Below are 14,155 nucleotides of genomic sequence, written 5' to 3' on the forward strand. Positions count from 1 at the left end.
CAAGCCGAACCAGGGCTGCTTTGGGGGCTCCGAGCCTGCCCCCAAGGTGGATCGGGGGTGGGTGGGTACATAACCCTACTTTTGACGACAGAGTTACCACTCTTGATTCAAAGACTCTCTGCCTACACACTGGCTTTGCAGCACCTCCAGCTGCCGCCTGCCAATGGGGGGGGGGGTCTCATCTCCACCAGGCAAGGAAGATCTCCCACCCTGGAACTGCTGACTCTGCTAGCCAGTCCTCTGTTCCCCCTCCTCCCATTAGCCCTTCTAATTAAAGCCACCCATGTGGCTGGTGTACGGAAGACAGAGTGGCGCATGGGGGGGGGGGCTTGGCCCCTGTTCAAATCAATCCCAGGAGCTGGCGCACTGCCCGAGAGAGCCACCTTCCCCAGGCTGAGAGGTGCACAGAATCATCCAGAAACGGAAGACGCGTGGAGAGGGTGGGATCCACTGTGCCACTGCCCCATCCCATGCTCGTCTTAGCAGACAGTTTTCCAGGCAATTCTCAAAAAAACCCACTTTTCTTTCAGCGCTAAACTGCTCCAACCATGATCGGGTAGCGCATGCTGCCATTTTGCGCCCACGCCTGCACATTTACGCATTGGTGGGTTAGACTCCCAGGGCATTCCCACCCTTCACCCCCCACCCACGAGAGTGGAATCCTCTCGCACGTGTGCGCTGCCAAACGTTGTAAAAACCCTCCCCCAACATGTCCCAAATGACAAAAGCCAGGCCTCTACTTGACCGGGGAAAGGTACCCGAAAACGAACAGTTTAAATGCATGATATGGTTACCGAGGGAGATTGCAGCATGGGAGAAGCAATAGCCACAACGCGGCGCATGAAAGGGGCGCCAGTGAGACTCATGTAAGCCACCTAGCATGGATTCTTCACCCTGTCCCCTTGTAGAAAAACTGTAGGATTCTCAAGCACACTGGAGTAACTGGCTAAAAGTGAACACTGCCATTGGCCAGGCTTCTCCAAGGCCATAGAGAGGTTTTGCTCTCTTTCTTAATCTGTGGTGGAAATTATTATTCCTTAAAGCACGCCATACTATCGCCATGGTGTTTTGCACGGAAGACAGGTCGCTGTGCCAAGGAGCTGATGATTTGTAATGCCACACCGGACAGACGGGGTTAACGTGGGCTGTTTCACAGAATCATAGAATAGCAGAGTTGGAAGGGGCCTACAAGGCCATCAAGTCCAACTCCCTGCTCAGTGCAGGAATCTTGCAATACAGGTACCTTGGCTTAGTTACAACAGCATACAGGGCAAGAATCTCCAGCCTGTGGGCCTTATTCAAGGCTCTGCGTCCAGCCTGTGCCACCTCCGTGGCCCCACCCCCACCGGTGGTTGTGGATGAGGCAGAGGAATCCCGTTATCTCCAACTATAGAATGGAGATAACAGCAGGAAATTCCCTCTGTGCTGGTGCTTCACTGTGCGTGGGGCTTCTTTGATTGGGAAAGGGCGGGTGGAGAGTGAGGCCCTCTGGAGATAGCTTCTGTTGGTGCGTTGCAGGCAGCAGCATGCAAGCATTTTGTTTTGGGGAATTAGAGACAAGGTGTGTGTGCATCAAGATTTGGCCCTGAGAGTGAGGTATGGCAGGAAAGGTTCCTTTCTAGGGCCAGGACCTTGAAAGGGAGGGACCCAGGACCATGGGGGCGAGTAAAGGGTGGCTTTATCAACCACTGATTGTCTGCTGGACTATAAATATGTTTGTTTAAAGGAAGTACTTCTTCACACAGTGCATAGTTAAAATTATGGAACGCACTACCACAAGATGTAGTGATGGCCACCAATCTGGATGGCTTTAAAAGGGGGTTGGATAAATTCCTGGAGCAGAAAGCTATCTATGCCTACTAGCCCTGATGGTTGTGTGCTATCTCCAGTATTCAAGGCAGTACGCCTGTGTGCACCTGTTGCTGGGGAACATGGGTGGGAGGGTGCTGTTGCACGATGTCCTGCTTTGTGGGTCCCTGGCCGATGGCTGATTGGCCACTGTGTGAACAGAGTGCTGGACTAGATGGACCCTTGGTCTGATGAACTTATCTATGGACTCTCTTAACATAGAAGTTCTTCCCACCACGTACCTATACACCCATTACATGTGTTTGGAGCAATGAGAAGTGGGTGATGACGACAATAACCCTCCACACCGGGCTTCTCCACTTTGGTGATCTCAAGATGTTTTGGACTCCAATTCCCAGAATTCCTGAGTGTTAGCCATGCTGGCTAGGGCTTATGGAAGCTGACATCCAAACAGCTGGAGGGCACCAGGTTGGGGAAGACTGCTATAGACTCTGAATGGGAGGCTAGAATGGGAGATCCGTTCAATTTTAGAGCGCAAGTGGCAATCGGGATTGTGTCTCCTTGAGCCACTTTTAGAAGTACAATCAGGGTTGTAAAAAGAGGGGATGCTTATCCCCGCCCACCCCAACCAGTGTACACTAATACTCCAAATGGGGATTCTCTTCCATTTCATTATAGTAAGAGGGAAAGGGGGCGGGCATGGGCGCCTACGCAAGAGAGGAAAAAGGAGACTCCTCTGTTATGTGTGGCTCTGTCTCCCTTCTGGCCCAGGATAGGGTGACCCTATGGAAAAGAGGACAGGGCTCCTGTATCTTCAACAGCTGTATAGAGAAGGGAATTTCAGCAGGTGCCCTTTGTAGGCATGCAGCACCTGCTAAAATTCCCTCTTCATGACAATAGTGAAAACTGCAGGAGCCCTGCCCTCTTTTGTATGTGGCCGCTCTAGCTATACTCCTGCAGCTTTAACTGTTGTGATGAAGAGGGGATTTCACCAGGTGCTCCCTGCATACCAATGACACCTGCTGAACCCCCCCCCCTTTCAATACAACGCAGCCTTCCTCAACCTGGGGCGCTCCAGATGTGTTGGACTGCACCTCCCAGAATGCCCCAGCCAGCTGGCTGGGGCATTCTGGGAGTTGTAGTCCAACACATCTGGAGCGCCCCAGGTTGAGGAAGGCTGTGTTAAAGATACAGGAGCCCTGTCCTCCTTTCCATTGGATCACCCTAACCCAGGATCAATTTCAGGAAGAATCAAAGGGACAGGAACTGTTGACAAAAGGGGAGGATTTGGGGCAGATTCACCCCACGAGCAGCTAGTTGGTGACCCCCATAGGCATTTGTCAGACCTCGTGCCAAACCTCTCACATCCTTCCAACCCCGAGGGTGGTTCCACAACCTACTTCTACCAGCCAGAGGAGCCGAAACGGCCTCTCGACGCCCTCAGGTGGGCACGTCATGCCACACTGCTCACCACCGAAGTTGCAACCCCGCAGGGTCTTCCCGCCGCGCGTCTCTCCTTGAGAAGGACTGATCAGCCCAGGGCCACGGTGGGGGCGAGCGTGTGCCGCGGCGCTGCGGTGACAGAAAGCGGCCGCCTGTCAGGAAAAGTGACAAGTTGGATGAAGGGAGGACAGCCCCAGGGGGAGCTTTTGTTAGCAGGCAGCAATGACACCAGTAATTGAATCCTGGCAGTTTTCCCTCTCGCACCTGCCTGGTCAGAGAAGGGGAGAGACGGATCTAGAGAGGTGGTACGACGTGGGAGGCAATAGTTCTGGTTTCTTAGCACCCAGCATAAGGAAGCCTTCAAAGGTTACCTAAATCAGCACTCTGCAAGGTTAGGGGGCAAAGCAGGCCATTGCTTGAAACTCCTGCACTGAGTGGCTTAGAACAGAGGTGTGGGACAAGTTGTCTGTTGAGGGATTTTAGGTGGATGTCCCACCACCCGAGATAATGGGGAATGATGCAGGATCTACCACTAAGTCCTGGAAGGTTTAGCCAGGGTGATTTTGTATTTCTTCTAGGTAACCAAATTTCGATTCTGGCCACGATTAATACTTGAACAGGAGCCTGCATACAGGATACAGTAATGAAGACAGAAGCAACATCTGCATGAAGGGCACAGTAATGAAGACAGAAGTAACAGTTGCACGAAGGACCCAGTAATGAAGACAGAAGTAATATTTTAACCATGGCTGAAGTGGATTGAACACACTTCGAGAGCCCTGAAAATACACACTTCTTCTTTTGTCTGTTGTGAGCTGCAAGTCTTTAGGATTTTGTAGGGGGGGAGTTAGGTTTGATGGGCATCTATTGGCTAGTACCTTTGACATCATCAACATATTTCAGTTGCCTTAAACTCCAGAGCAAACTGTTGTTCGTATGGGTGGGTGAGTTGGGGGTGGGATATAGATTGAAGTGACTGATATTGAAGACAATTTGTGAAGTCAGGTTCACACTGCCGGTGAAGAATTTAGTGGTAGAGCAATCACCAGCAGTGTATGGTTCTGGCTCATCGGGGAATTGCTTACACACAAAAACTAGGCAGAATTATGGGGACAAACTATACCTCAATGGTGGAGTAGTACGTACTTTACATGTAAACGGTCTTAAGTTTGATCCTCTGCATCTCCAGGTACAGCTGGGAAGAAAACCTATCTGAAATCCTGGAGTTCTGCTGCCAGTCAGTGCAGACAATACTGGGCTACAGGGATCTATGGTCTGAATCAGTATAAATCAGCTTCCCATGATGTCAATGAGGCAATGAATCCACTCCAGGTTTCAGACAGAACTCTAATGGAGCTCTCCAAGGTGCAAAAGCCACCAGCCTCCACTATCAAACACAGGTGATCCTCAAGCTAAAAACGTGCCAGAAACCTTGAACCTTTGACTGGTTCCGACTGAAATTCGGACCGGGTTCACCCCCTCCACGGCTTCCCATGTTCCTAACGTGAGAGACTGCTGTTCAGAATATTACTTCAGACTTCTCTCTTAGGGCCTGGACAGTTGGTACACTGTAGACCCACCGGACAATCTCTCGGGCATAAGGACAGTTGAGGTGGAAGTGTAGGAACGATGAGCTCGCGTTCAAACAATAAACGGATCTGTTGCCATTTCAGACAGTCAAGCTATCACGCGAAAGCTGCAGTTATCGTATGTTGAACTGGCCCACAGTTGGACACCAGCAGAGGGTCCTCTACGCTGCAGTAACCAACGTGTCATTTAGGTCACCCCGCAGGAAGGAAAGGAAAAGAACCTCTCGTGCAAGCACTGAGTCATTGCTGACTCTTGGAGGGAAGCCAGCTTTCGCTGACGTTTTCTTGGCAGGCCTTATAGCGGGGTGGTTTGCCGTTGCCTTCCCCGGCCTCACTATTATCCAATGCCACCACAACAGCCTCCTTAGATCCAACAATGCCATTTTTAATTTTGTTCCCATTTCTACAAGTGTCAAAAGAAAGGTGGCGGTCCCAGAGTTTCCAAGGCCACTGACCCATGGAGATTCCTTGCTGACAAGAGTCGAATCGAGGAACCCGGTGCTGGCTTGACATTCCTTGGTCTTGCTACGTTCCACCTCTGCCGGAGTGCAAAGGAACAGTGCAAGCAGAAGGCACATGGTGGTAACAGTCCTCTCGTGGCTACAACAGCTTTGCCGAGCACCAGGCCTTGCTCACTGTTCCCGTGTTTGGGAGGCCTCAAAAGTGGCCCAATTTGTGGGGAAAAGGGAAGACGGGTGACGAGAGCCAGCTCAGGCAGAGCGAATAGAGGAGCTGCAGTAATCTCTCTTCAGCTCGTCTCGCCTTTGTTCCTTCATACATTATCCCAGTCCGGTGTTTCGCTAGTCACCAAACCCTTGACCATAGTGTACAACAGCAAGCAAACCGCCCTGAGCCCATTACTCAGAGACCTCACGCACGTGGCCTACAGTTCGGTGCTGGTCACAGCACTGACCCCGTGCACCAGCAAAGTGGGCCCCAACCCACGGGTGAGGAGTTCAAGCTGAACCAAGTACCTGAGGTACAGGTTGGTATCGGCGGGGGGACGGGGCAGGTAGAGGAAGCGGACGGTGGGCGCGGAGCTCTGCCGGAGAATGAGCTGGTTGACTGCGCCCAGATACTCGTCGGAAACGCAGGCAACATTGCCCGGGAAGTTGATGACGTCACCCTCTCCTGCTCCCTCCTGGCGGCTGTGCCAGTGGAGGGCGACCACGTCGTCCCATGGCACCATGTGGATGTCCGCTTGGATGCGCAGGTCCTTCAGGAGCTGCCGCAACTTGTCCTCCTGGCCACGGGGCCGGGTGCCGCTCTCCACGCACAGGAACAGGCGCAAGCGGGCCCGGCGCCAGGCCCGGGCCATCGCTAGGACGCAGGCCATCTGGAGCAGGAAGAGGCTGCTGGTGTCCACGTAGCGAGCGCTGTCCGGACGCAGCAAATTGATGGGCCAGACGTCAATGAGGGGCTGTGCCCGCCACCCTAACGCCTGAGGCAGCTTCAGCTCGTCGAAGTAGCGGGCAAGCAGGACGTTACGAAGCATCTTCCCCGCGTCGGCTATAATGGCCACGTACTCGCGGGAGGACAGCCGCTTCTGGCTCTCCGATTTCAACACCGGAGGGAAATTCTGCCAGGCCGCCTCCTCGCTGCTGAAGGACGGGTGTTGGGACAGGCAGTCCTGGGAGGCACTGTTGTCGTAGAAACCTAGCACAACGGTGTTAGGCCTCATGCCTCCTAGGGGAGAGGAAGACAGACAAGGAGAAGTTGCTGAGTTCTACTGCATGTAACGGACAAAACTGCACTGTGAGGCGGTGCAAAGGAGCCCACAAACACCCCTCCCCTCGAGGTTTTTTTTTGGCCAGATTTCCCCAATAACTGTATCAGATGCATTCAGTTCCGAACAAAATGGCAGCCACACGAAGAAGCAGTATCGCTGCATTTCATTGGCCAGCGTCACCGTTTTAGGAACATACGGAACTGCTTTATACCGAGCCAGAACTTCGGTCCATCTAGCCCAGGGCTGTCTGCCACTGGAGGTTGGTGGCTCCGATGCCAGTGGGGCAGTGGATCCGCTCTGGGTTTCAGGCAGAACCAGTCAGAACTCTCAAGGAGCTCTCCAAGGTGCCTGGCAGCCCCACTCCAAGCCATTGCCTCACACCTTGGATAGCTCCTTCGGCTTTCTGACTGGTTCTGACTGAATCATAGAATAGTAGAGTTGGAAGGGGCCTACAAGGCCGTCGAGTCCAACCCCTGCTCAATGCAGGAATCCACCCTAAAGCATCCCTGACAGAGGGTTGTCCAGCTGCCTTTTGAAGGCCTCTAGTGTGGGAGAGCCCACCACCTCCCTAGGTAACTGGTTCCATTGTCGTACTGGAACAGTCAGGAAGTTTTTCCTGAAGTCCAGACGGAATCTGGCTTCCTGTAACTTGAGCCCGTTATTCCGTGTCCTGCACTCTGGGAGGATTGAGAAGAGATCCTGGCCCTCCTCTGTGTGACAACCTTTTAAGTATTTGAAGAGTGCTCTCATGTCTCCCCTCCATCTTCTCTTCTCCAGGCTAAACAGGCCCAGTTCTTTCAGTCTCTCTTCATAGGGCTTTGTTTCCAGACCCCTGATCATCCTGGCTGCCCTCCTCTGAACACGTTCTAGCTTGTCTGCGTCCTTCTTGAATTGTGGAGCCCAGAACTGGACACAGTACTCTAGATGAGGACTGACCAGGGCCGAACAGAGGAACCAGTACCTCCCGTGATTTGGAAGCTATACTTCTAGTAATGCAGCCCACAGCAGATTCCCGGAGCAGATTCACTGCCCCACCTGACATCAGCCCAACAGCCTCCACTGCTGTCTCCACTGACTGGCAACAGCTCTCCAGGTTTACAGGCAGAGGTTGTTGCCAGTTTTTACCTGGAAATCCTGAGGACTGAACCTGGGGCCTTCTGCATGCAAACTAGGTACACTATTCTACCACTAATGTATAGATCGCCCCCCCCCCAAATCCCCCTAGTTTATGTACTCCATCGGTCCCCTGATCAGCTAGAATGATAACCTGGGATGCAGAGGTACCAAAGGCCCCTTAGAAGGACTGCTAACCTACTCTCTCAGACCATATGAACTGGGGCCACTGGTCCATCTAACTTAGGACCATTGATTCTGACTCCAAAGTCTCCGACTTTCCCAGGTCTGCTACCTGCATTTCTTTTTTAACCGGTGGTGCCACTGAATAAACCACAGTTCTGCAGCACCCAATCTGTGTGCTCTACTCAGGGATGCTTGAGGCTTCCATGCAGGCCACCTATTTGAGCACATGTACCGAAGTTGCATTTCCCAGACCAATGGATCGGAATGCAATGCCCCTTTGGTTTTTGCACTTCTCTGAACTTTATGATACATTTCTCAGCTCAAAAACGAAAACAAAAAGGGGGAAGGTATCAAAATGCATATAAAATAAGTATTATAGGCTAAAGTGCACCCAAAAATATCTACTTTATGATAACATAGAATCATAGAATCGTAGAATCATAGAACAGCAGAGTTGCAAGGGGCCTACAAGGCCATCGAGTCCAACCCCCTGCTCAATGCAGGAATCCACCCTAAAGCATCCCTGACAGATGGTAGTCCAGCTGCCTCTTGAAGGCCTCTTGAAGGCCTCTAGGGTGGGAGAGCCCACAACCTCCCTAGGTCACTGATTCCATTGTCGTACTGCTCTAACAGTCAGAAAGTTTTTTCTGATGTCTAGCTGGAATCTGGCTTCCTGTAACTTGAGCCCGTTATTCCATGTCCTGCACTCTGGGAGGATCGAGAAGAGATTCTGGCCCTCCTCTGTGTGACAATCTTTTAAGTACTTGAAGAGTGCTATCATGTCTCCCCTCAATTTTCTCTTCTCCAGGCTAAACATTCCCAGTTCATCATGAGTATTTTGTGAAAGACGCTTACCAAAGTCGTGCAATGTTTCACGTGTTTTTTTAAAAATCACAGGTGGATGCAGAAGTGGGACCCACCGGTCTTATGAATGGACATGTGCAAAACTGACACAGAACAGGTATAGAGTGATCCATCCATCCATTCATTCACCCCAAACTCCACCACAGTGCTCCTTGCTACAACAACATGTGACAAAGAAGATCACGGCAAGGTGGTTGTCCAGGGCTGAGGCTCTGCTTTAAAACGGCGGCTAGCAGGAGGATGACAGGCTGCCTGGGCCCCTGCTCTTCCACCCCCCCCCCCCAGGTCTATGGCCCAAACAAGATGGCGACTCACCCAAGCCAGAGATGAAAAGCAGCTGCTGGGTGCCGTGCCTCACCGAGTCCGAGAGCGTCAGGTTGACGAAGGCCTTGATGTTCAGTTTGTCCACGAGCTGCAGCCACGAGTCAGACTGGTCGGCCAGCGGGTCGGCAGGCAGGGAGTCTAGAGAGCCAAAGGGAGAGGGGTCAGCGTGCTGGGGTTGCCACGGGCCTCCATAACAAAGGGAAAGGTGAGCAGGAGACCTCTACACCTTGAGGGTGTAGAGGGAGGGAGGGAGGGGGGAGGATCGCGGACTTACCTGCTTCTGCGACCCTCCCCCAACGTCTTGACAGCCGCGCGACGTCCCGGAAGTAAAGAGGGACGTCGCGGCCGCCACTTTCTTTTTTTAAACGGGAGAAGAGCGCAATTGCGTTCCACCGAGAGTATTTTTTCAAAAAAGAAACCGAACCCACTCCCCACCGTCAACGGGCACGGATTGCCCTCACGCAGTTCCGTGCCCATTTTAAGAGCTCTGCTATTACGGGGAGGAAGGGACGACCCGGGAGCAATGGCCACATGGCCCACGGTCCTTGGGATGATCCCGGGACCTCCGCGGTCCCAGATATCCTAGGGAAAGTCCCTGGTTGCTCCCGAGATCCCCTGTGTGCCATTTGGATGCACAGGGACAATCCAAGGACTACCCTGGGATATAGGGCTGGTGTAAACATGCCCCCGCCCCCCAGGCTAGCTTGGGGATAAAGAGGGTCCAAATCCACATTCATGGATAGAGACGGGTGGGAGGTTTCTGACAGAGCAGCCTGCCAACCTATCAATAAGCGTGAGCAGCTTTGGAAGCGGTAAGTACGGAGCAAAAGGTGGCAGCGTTTAATCTATGAACTGGTTCTGGAATCTCTTTTCAGATCATCACTAATGCCTCGTCTCAATGTTGATGCCCTATCGCTCTCCCCTTTGCTCCCACCCAGTTGCGCTATTCATATGCAGTGCTGTTACAGACGTGTGATCCTTCTCATATGAGCCGGTCACATTCCACTCCTCTTCCACTACGTGCAAACCATCTAACACAGCTTTCCCCAACCTGGCGCCCTCCAGAAGGGTTGGACTACCCTTCTGGAGGGTGCCAGGTTGGGGAAAGCTGATCTAAGAGTTGATCGACAACATAGAATCATAGAATCACAGAATAGCAGAGTTGGAAGGGGCCTACAAGGCCATCGAGTCCAACCCTATCACATGGTGATAGTGCTGCCACCTTCTTTTTCTCTTAGGTCCTGCAGCCACCAGCGGCACACGGCCCTATCTATTCCTAGGTTTCGCGTCCGTCCTGTTCTTAAGGTTCCAAAGCTAGTGGAATGTTTATACTGCTAACACTGAGTCAATGGCCAGGAAATTGTCTGACGCCACAGGCCTTACCACGACAGAGGTTTCAAAGACTGCGGCCTACGTTATCCCAACTTCTTTTTCTTTTGTTACATTTATCCGTTTTTGGGGTGGGGGAGAAAGTTGGCAAACCCACTATGTTTTCTTCAAACTTCCATAGGCTGCGTTCGGACAACACAGCAGTCAACGGTGGGTTAATAGTCAACTCTACGGTTGATTTTTGGTTGGGTACTCCCACATGACATGATTATAAACTTTTGTAAACTGCCCAGAGAGCTTCAGCTATGGGGAGGCATATAAATGTAAATCATCGTCATCATCATCATCATCATCATCATCATCATCATCATCCGTGGTGTGGATGAAGGCCAGTATCAAGTTGACTATTACTCAATGGTGTGTTTAACTGAAACATCCCCTGACCTCTCTCCCACTTCAGTCCTCCCTCTGGTATCCCATCAGCCATTGCGAGTCCTGCCGGCTGGCCTAGAGCGGCGGCCGCCCCTTTGGTCGCTCTTGCCAGAGGACTCTGTAGTCGCCGAAAATAACCAACTGTGTGCGACGAAATAGTCAACAGTGCCAAGTCCAGCCGATGCAATAACCAACCGGTTGACAATGTATTATTTATTACATTTCTATACCGACCAATAGCCGAAGCTCTCTGTGTGGTTCACAAAAATCAAAACCATAAAGTACAGTTTAAAGTATAAAACTTAAACCACAATGTTTAACTCACCGTTGACTATTTAACCCACTGTTGGTTATCATTGTAAGCCTATGCGGCAGGGCCTTGCTATTTACTGTTTTATTATGTACAGCACCATGTACATTGATGGTGCTATATAAATAAATAATAATAATAATAATAATAATCATGTCGTCTGAACCCAGTCATATTCTCTGCTTTCAATGGAGATCTCCCTCGCCTCTCTGAAACCCACTACGAACTCGCCCTAAACCATTAACCAAAGCTGCCTTTCAACGTCACTCATCTCTTTTTAAAACATCATTTCAGAGAATTCTGGGTCATACTTTTGTGTTACAGTGCTGGGCATTTCGGGCCTGTTCAGACGACACGCTAAGCCATGGTTAGGCCGCTAACCCTTTTGCAGCCAATGGTGTAGCCACCATAGCACCCTTCAAGCACTTGAAAGGTTGTCACACAGAGGAGGGCCAGGATCTCTTCTCGATCCTCCCAGAGTGCAGGACACGGAATGACGGGCTCCAGTTACAGGAAGCCAGATTCCGGCTGGACATCAGGAAAAACTTCCTGACTGTTAGAGCAGTACGACAATGGAACCAGTTGCCTGGTGAGGTTGTGGCCTCTCCCACACTAGAGGCCTTCAAGAGGCAGCTGGACAACCATCTGTCAGGGATGCTTCAGGGTGGATTCCTGCATTGAGCAGGGGGTTGGACTCGATGGCCTTGTAAGCCCCTTCCAACTCTGCTATTCTATGATTCTATGGTTAGGAATGGTTCACACGGCACCCCAAGCCATAATGTTTAGCTCAAAATGCTTAACCACCGTGGCTTCAGGTGTTGTCCGAACAGAGTCCTTGCTTGCCATGCCCATGAAGTGCTATTTCTCCATCTGCCACAAAGTTCCCCCAACGTGGGTAGCGTGTAAAACTGCTTTATGCTCACAACTTATTCACAGTGTGGCTTCACAAGGGGTGCAGACTTCACCCCCCATCCCACCAAAGGCTCAGATCCTACCTCACAGGGGCCGATCACCCGCTACCACCCCGCAGTTCCGTCTCTCTCAGATTTGCACAATCATTTGGATTTGATCTATTTTTCCCTCGCTCTTTCTTTGCGACGTGGTTGAAAAATGAAATTAACAATCCCCCTGCTTGTACTAACCCCCCCCACCCACTTTTCAGGGGGAAAAAAATCCATTAGTCACCATGGTAACCAGAATGGCTCAGGGAGGGGCCCCGTTTGCGGCCTTCACAAAAGCGGCTGAGAAATCAATTTGCAGTACAAAGGACGGGAGTTAGGCAAAAGCGAGTGCCTGGGCGTGCAACGCACACCCCTCTGTGTCTGTAAATGCTTTCGGCTGGAGCGTGTGTGCTGCCCAGCGTGTGTTTCCGCGACGGTGCATGCGCTAACGAGTAGAAGTAAACTCAGGCTTGGGCTGAGACTTACAGGCCGGTTTTTCAACCACCGCCCCAAACGTTGATCCGAGCGGTGAGAGCTTCTCGTCCTGGCCTCTTGCATGCACAGCGCTCCCCAATCCGTTTATGCGATGCAAAAGAAGTGCCAGCTCTCCGTTCTTGAGGGCAAGACGTCCTCAGTGGGGGCCCTCCCTCAGGGAGCCGGCATTCTCATAGAATCATAGAACAGCAGAATTGGAAGGGGCCTACAAGGCCATCGAGTCCAACCCCTTGCTCAATGCAGGAATCCACCCTAAAGCATCCCTGTTGTCCAGCTGCCTCTTGAAGGCCTCTAGTGTGGGAGAGCCCACAACCACCCTAGGTCACTGATTCCATTGCCGTACTGCTCTAACAGTCAGGAAGTTTTTCCTGTTGTCCAGCTGGAATCTGGCTTCCTTTAACTTGAGCCCGTTATTCTGTGTCCTGCACTCTGGGAGGATCGAGAAGAGATCCTGGCCCTCCTGCGTGTGACAACCTTTTAAGTATTTGAAGAGTGCTCTCATGTCTCCCCTCCATCTTCTCTTCTCCAGGCTAAACAGGCCCAGTTCTTTCAGTCTCTCTTCATAGGGCTTTGTTTCCAGACCCCTGATCATCCTGGTTGCCCTCCTCTGAACACGCTCCAGCTTGTCTGCGTCCTTCTTGAATTGTGGAGCCCAGAACCGGACGCAATCCTCTAGATGAGGCCTAACCAGGGCCGAATAGAGAGGAACCAGGACCTCACGTGATTTGGAAGCTATACTTCCTTGTGGAGCCCAGAACTGGACACCCCATCACCTGCTGCTCTTCCACGTCATCCTCGTTCTCATCACGGCTACCGTTCGCTTGAGAGGCAGAGAACCAGGGAGCGAGTCAGCTGGGTTTTCTGGGTCAGAGCAAGAGGCAGGCGAGCAAGCAGGTGGCAATGAGGAAGAGGAGGGCCAAGGGAGGGGAACGCCAAGCTGCTCTTGGCAGTGGGCCCCTGACGGGGTGCAGGCTCACCACGCCTTGTCCTTGACACCAGCGCTCTGCGCAGACCATTTTGGCCTGCCTCTCTTCATTGGCTTCCAATTCACTTCAGAATCCAATATAAACTTCTCCTGTTAACCTTCAAAGCTTTTCACGGTCTAGCTCCTTCCTATCTCTCCTCTCTCATCTCACACTATTGCCCCGCTCGTGCTCTTCGCTCCTCTGATGCCATGTTTCTCGCCTGCCCAAGGGCCTCTACTTCCCTTGCTCGGCTTCGTCCATTTTCGTCTGCTGCCCCTTACGCCTGGAACGCTCTTCCAGAACATTTGAGAACTACAAGTTCAACCACAGCTTTTAAAGCTCAACTAAAAACTTTTCTTTTTCCTAAAGCTTTTAAAACTTGATGTTGTGCAGACTTCTACTGTTACTTTCTACTGTTAGTTTTTCCCTACCCTGTGCCTGCTTACCCTTCCCTGTACCTGTTGGCATTCTCTTCCCCTCCTTATTGTTTTACTATGATTTTATTAGATTGTAAGCCTATGCGGCAGAGTCTTGCTATTTACTGTTTTACTCTGTACAGCACCATGTACATTGATGGTGCTATATAAATAAATAATAATAATAATAATAATAATAATTGTGGTATC

The 14,155-nt window shown here is 51.5% G+C and overlaps 1 protein-coding gene across 1 annotated transcript in view; it reads right to left on the bottom strand.

The window, feature by feature from the left end:
- Positions 1-5,205: 5,205 nt before the first annotated feature.
- The window catches only part of LOC134402377 (solute carrier family 12 member 9-like), a 128,542-nt gene continuing 119,592 nt past the window's right edge, over positions 5,206-14,155 (bottom strand). The window contains exons 12-13 of the mRNA XM_063131794.1: positions 9,049-9,195; positions 5,206-6,527 (exon numbers count right to left, since the gene is read on the bottom strand). Of these exons, the coding sequence (XP_062987864.1) occupies positions 5,725-6,527; positions 9,049-9,195 (950 nt within the window). The 3' untranslated portion in view covers positions 5,206-5,724. The remainder of the gene's footprint in view (positions 6,528-9,048; positions 9,196-14,155) is intronic.

This window comes from Elgaria multicarinata, chromosome 8, assembly GCF_023053635.1.
Source record: "Elgaria multicarinata webbii isolate HBS135686 ecotype San Diego chromosome 8, rElgMul1.1.pri, whole genome shotgun sequence".
Lineage (NCBI taxonomy): Eukaryota > Metazoa > Chordata > Lepidosauria > Squamata > Anguidae > Elgaria > Elgaria multicarinata.